At 54.6% G+C, this 5,889-nt stretch overlaps 1 protein-coding gene across 1 annotated transcript; it reads left to right on the top strand.

Annotated features, from left to right (window-relative positions):
* Window positions 1-4,297: 4,297 nt before the first annotated feature.
* LOC137677015 (olfactory receptor 14A16-like) lies at window positions 4,298-5,440 on the top strand. Its single transcript, XM_068424207.1, has one exon. It carries the CDS (start codon window positions 4,298-4,300, stop codon window positions 5,438-5,440), a length of 1,143 nt encoding a protein of 380 aa, XP_068280308.1.
* The last annotated feature ends 449 nt before the right edge of the window (window positions 5,441-5,889 follow it).

The raw sequence follows: 5,889 nt of genomic DNA, 5'->3' as shown, positions 1-5,889 counted from the left end.
CAGTAACACCAGTGCTCCCAGCACACCCAAATACACCAGTGCTTCCAATAACAACAGGGCTTTAATTAACACACGTGCTCCCAGACTGCCCAGTACCCCCAGGGCTCCCAGTAACACCATTGCATCTGGTAACACCAGATTTCCCAATAACATCAGGTGCCCAGTAACTCCAGTGTGCCCAGTAATGCCGGGAAACCAGTAACACCAGGGTTCTGAGTAACCACAGGGCTCCATGTAACACCAGTGGACCCAGTAACAGCAGGGCTCCCAGTAATCCCACTGCTCCCAGTAACCCCAGGGCTCCCAGTAACCCCAGTGCTCCTAGTCACCCCAGTGCTCCCAGTAATCCCAGTGCTTCCAGTCTGCCCAGTAAACCTAGTGCTGCGAGGCTGCCCAGTAACCCCAGCACTCCCAGTAACCCCCGGGCACCCAGTAACACACAATCACACTGTCCCAGCCTGGCTGGGGTCCAAAGGCACCTCTGGAGATCACCCAGTCCCACCCCTGCCCAAGCAGGGTCACCCAGAGCACGTTGCACGGGGCCACGTCCAGGCGGGTTTGAATATCTCCAGAGAGGGAGACTCCCCCCCTCCCTGGGCAGCCTGTGCGCGGGCTCTGGCACCCTCACACCAAAGAAGTTTCTCCTCACTTTCAGGTGGAACTTCCCGTGTCTCAGGTTGTGCCCGTTGCCCCTTGTCCTGTCGCTGGGCACCACTGAGAAGAGTCTGGCCCCATCCCCTTGACACCCGCCCCTGAGCTATTTGTGAGCGTTGATAAGATCCCCCCTCAGTCTGCTCTTCTCCAGCTGAACAGCCTCAGCTCCCTCAGCCTCTCCTCGGAGCAGAGATGCTCCAGCCCTCTGGCCATCTCCGTACCCTCCGCTGGACTCTCTCCAGTAGTTCCTTGTCTGCCTTGAACTGGGGGGCCCAGAACTGGACACCTTACTCCAGGTGTGGCCTCACTAGGGCCATGTAGAGGGGAAGGAAAACCTCCCTCGACCTGCTGGCCACACTCTTCCTCATGGACCCCAGGTCAAGATTGACCTTCCTGGCCACAAAGGCACATTGTTGGCTCATGGGGAACTTGTTGTCCACCAGAACTCCCAGGTCTTTCTCCATAGAGCTGCTTTCCAGCAGGTCACCCCCAGCCTGTACTGGTGCGTGGGGTTATTCCTCCTGAGGTGCAGGATCCTACACTTGCCTTTGTTGAACTTCATGAGGTTCCTCTCTGCCCAGCTCTCCAGCCTGTCCTGGATGTTGGCCTGTCTCTGTGAACTGCTCATTTAGAGCTTGCAGTTACCTGCACATCTCTGACCACCCCTGACACCTTCAATGTCACCAGGCTGGTGTCTGAACAGCCCAGTCCTGCCCTCCATCTCCATTAATCACCATGGGAGCTGAGACAAGGAGCTCACATGCAGGTGCCTATTTTGTGCCCACCTGAACACCTGAGGCAAGAGGAATCCCACCTCCTGTGGGTTTGCGTTGTGCATGGGAGGGGGCTGAGTCCCCTTCTACCCCCAGGACTACAAACCCACAAATGAGATGCTTCTATTGACTCATCTGCATCCCTTCCCTCAGCAGGGGTAAAGGACATCCCTCTTGGTCATGGTCTGGTTGTCCTGTCTAATGATGGGACAAGGAAATGTCAGTCTCAGACCTCACTCTCTCTCTGAGAGGAGAAATGCTGCTGCTGGAAAGAAGTGTCTCTCCCCAGCTGAGGGAGGGAACATCAGGGATTGCTTCAGCCTGTTTCACAGCAGGTTCCCCTGGAGCCCCAGGGACACCTGGAGGGAGACCAGAGGGGACAGAGGAAGAGACACCTTGGGCTGGTCCCTCTGCTGCTGAGCTGGGCTGGGCTCCTGGGATGGAGGGAGCTGATGGCAAGTGGGCAGCGCTGCAGAGAGACAGCTCTGGCCAGGAGCAGCTCCTCTGCAGAGCGCAGCAGGGCTGAGGGCACTGCCTGCAGGCAGCGAGGGGAGAGGAGCCAGGCAGAGAGAGGTCAAAGGCAGTGTGGGGTGGGAGGGTGCTGAGAGCTCACTGGGGGAGAAATCTTCACAGCCCTCGACATGGTAAGTCTCTGGCTGCAGGACAATGCAGGGGCAGTTGCTGGTGGGATTACCTGAAGCTGGTGCATCCCACAGTTTACAGGAGCTGTCAGGATGTCTCTCACAGTATCTCTGTGGTAGAGGAGAAGAACATGCTCCAGAGCAGGGCTTCCCTGCTGCACTGCCAGAGAGGGACAGAGCATGACGGCTGCCTTCTGCTGGGGACAACTGCAGGGGTGTGCAGCCAGGGGTGCCCAGGACTGTCCTTCAGAGCAGGGTCCCTGCACCCCAGGGGTCTTTGTGCCAGGGCAGGGACTGTGCTGCCTGCCAGGGTCAGCACTCAGCCTGCCTGGGGACCTCCCTCTGGTGCTGCAGGGAGAAGCTGTGGGTGGAAGGAGTGAGCCCAGGCAGGGCAGGGTCCTTCTGCTGTTGAGAGGGTGCTGTGTGGGCCAGGGCTGCTCACAGCTCCATATCAGCACTAGGAAACTTGCAAGGGGATGTTTCAAGAGGAAGGTCAAGGCAGGGTTTGCTATAAAGATAAAGAGATTTCCTGAGCCTGTGTTTTAGTTTCCTAATTTGAGGGCAGGGGAGAGGAGCTGGGGTGGGGGGAAAGAGAAAGAGCAATAGAAAAATGTTCTCAAGTTTGAACAAGTCATTGAGACTCCTGAGCTGTATGTTTGAGCGGTTAGCAGGTGTTATAGGAGCCTCCTAATGTGCCTTCAGCCACTCCTCTGCCTATGGACACCACCAGCATCACCTTGGCTGGACCCATCAGGGTGTTCTGCCCTTCTGAACCTCCAAACAGGAACATGCACGCAGCCAGTGTCCTGCAAACAGGCAGGTTTGTGTAGGTGAGTGCACAGAGGTTGCAACGGGGTCTGTGAGTGCTGAGAGGGAAACACCTCCCAGAAGGAAAATCTCCAGGCAGCAGGGAAATGATCTGGGAATGAGAGGAAACTAAAAGGAAATATTGTAGGAGGGAGAATTCAGAGAACTCTGTGTGACCCCCTCCAATGCAGACCCCTTCCTCTGAGCAACCCCACTTGCCTCCTCTCCCACCCACCAAAGCCTGTTCCCTCAAGGCTGTGGGGTCCAGGACATGAACCCCCTCCTGTGCAGCCAGAGCTCCAGCAGAGGCGTGGTGCAGCTCTCCAGCCACGTGCCCAGTTCCCTCTGCAGAGCACAGGGGCTCAGAGCAGCTGCCCGGCAATGCTGGTGTGTGGGAGGTGGCGTGCACAGCTGGGTCAGGGTAACGCTGTCTTGAGGGCCCGGCTGCCTCTGCCCTGGCCTCTCCCAGCCACACCCTCACTGGATTTTCCCTTGTTTCTCCACTTGTCTCTGTTATTGCTATGGTTGTTTCATTCTTGCTGCCAGGCTTTCTGGGGAGGTGGAGTTTCAGCTGCAGAGTCACACCCTGATCTTGTGGGTCCTTTCATGAAGTTGTGTCCATGGGAACAAGTGTCCCAGCTTTCCTCTCACCTGTGGGATCTGGTCAATAGAGTCTGTGGGGCTGGGATATGAGCTGACTCCTACTGAGATGCCCTTGTTAGGGCACTTGGCTGTCCCCTTGAGATGTCCTTCCAAGCTGTGAGCTGCCCTCAAGGATGCAAACCTATCTCATAGCACCTCTGTTTTATCTTAAAGCCTCATGGATAACACAAAATCTCTTCAACTGAGGAAATGCTGTTGGGTTGGTGAAATAAGGCATGAGTGTCATGGGCTGGAAGTGGGGTGCTGAGACCTTGAAAAAGGGTGAGGCATTTAATGGTCTGCAGTGGATCCCTCTGCTCTCAGCAGTGTCTGGTCATTTTTCAGGGTAACATGGGAGTGTGATAACCCTCCATGTTAGAAAGGTTCAAGCCCAGAGAAACTGGGAACTTGACGGAGGGATTGACCATCTCCTCTCACTCTGCACTAAGCCACAGGGAACCCTCTTGCCTCGCAGGACTCGCTCTGTTCTCCCTGAGTGCAGCAGAAATGCTGAGAATTTCTGACATCCAAGAATACTCCTCAAGTGAGATGGAGGGGGAGCTGTAAAAGAACCTAGAACTCTTAAACTGCCTTCTCCCCTCCCTGTTCCTTAGCACTGGGGGTGCAGATGGCGACAGGCCGTTAATAGCAGTTTCATAGGACAAAACTGACCACCAGGACCGATCCCTGCCCCGACCCACTTCTGCACAGCGCAGCTAATGATCAAGAGCCCATGGGCAGATGCCTTGCTCTTCATCACACACGCGGCCAGCACCAACCATGACTCCTGCCACAGAGCTGAAGGAAGGTCTCCTAGAAAATCACAAGGATGTCTGTGTGCTAAATGGGGGGAGACTGTGGGAGATGGCTTTGATTTTATTTAGAGAAGTCTACCCTAACTTGTCACTGTCTCTTCCTCCTCAGACAGTGTCCCATGCTCAGAGGCAGCAAATTTCCAACAGCAGCTCCATCACCCACTTCCTCCTCCTGGCGTTTGCAGACAGGCGGGATCTTCAGCTCTTGCACTTATGGCTCTTCCTGGGCATCTACCTGGCTGCCCTCCTGGGAAACAGCCTCATCATCACTGCTGTAGCCTGTGATCACCGCCTCCACACCCCCATGTACTTCTTCCTTCTCAACCTCTCCCTCCTTGACCTAGGCTCCATCTCCACGACTCTCCCTAAATCCATGGCCAATTCCCTCTGGGACAGCAGAGACATCTCCTACACAGGATGTGCTGCCCAGGTCTTTTTCTTTTACTTTTTGATTGCAGCAGAGTATTTTCTTCTCACCGTCATGGCCTACGACCGCTACGTTGCCATCGGCAAACCCCTGCACTACAGGACACTCCTGGGCAGTAAATCTTGTGTCCACATGGCAGTAGCTGCCTGGGGCACTGGTTTTTTCAATGCTGTGCTGCACACGGCCAATACATTTTCTCTACCCCTCTGCCATGGCAATGCCCTGGACCAGTTCTTCTGTGAAATCCCCCACATCCTCAAGCTCTCCTGCTCAGATGCCTACCTCAGGGAAGTTGGACTTATTGTTGTTAGTCTCTGTTTAGCATTTGGGTGTTTCATTTTCATTGTGCTGTCCTATGTGCAGATCTTCAGGGCCGTGATGAGGATCCCCTCTCAGCAGGGACAGCACAAAGCCTTTTCCACGTGCCTCCCTCACCTGGCTGTGGTCTCCCTGTTTGTCAGCACCGCCATGTTTGCCTACCTGAAGCCCCCCTCCATCTCCTTCCCATCCCTGGATCTGGTGGTGGCAGTTCTGTACTCAGTGGTGCCTCCAGCAGTGAACCCCCTCATCTACAGCATGAGGAACAAGGAAATCAAGGATGCCCTGTGGAAACTGATGAGTGGGTGTTATTTTCGAAACAATAAACGGCCCATCATCTTCTGCAGAGCAGTTATAATGTAACTCATTACAGGCCCAGACTGTCTTTTTTTTTTTTTTTTTTGTGGTGGTGGTGGTTTCTCACTTGTGATAATGTTGTCATCCACTTTCTAATTCGCTGCTTTTCTTTTGTGGCTGTGGAAATGAGGAGCCGTGCTCTCTGTGTGTTTAAACAAAATAAAAGACCCAGTAGTGACTTTTTTCGTGTTATCCTTCCTCCAAGGCCTTTTTGGAGCTGCAGGGACAGTTCCTGTGTGCATGGGTGGAGGGCAAAAGAGTTACAGAATGGCAGCACTGCCAGGGAACACCAGTGCTTGGTCTTCCAGAGCTGTTCTCTTTCCACTTCCACACTCTCTGATCCCTCGCATTACTGTAAGGCCTGAGTGCTGTGGCAGCTTGGTCACAGTTGTGCTGCATGGTAGTCCTGTGACCACAGGCAGGGACAGGCAATGGGCACCTCTGCGAAAGTGTTG

The sequence above is a fragment of the Nyctibius grandis genome (genome assembly GCF_013368605.1).
Source record: "Nyctibius grandis isolate bNycGra1 chromosome 34 unlocalized genomic scaffold, bNycGra1.pri SUPER_34_unloc_1, whole genome shotgun sequence".
Taxonomy (NCBI): domain Eukaryota; kingdom Metazoa; phylum Chordata; class Aves; order Nyctibiiformes; family Nyctibiidae; genus Nyctibius; species Nyctibius grandis.
Note: the sequence above shows the minus strand (reverse complement) of the source record. Positions and strands in the feature narration are given on the sequence as shown.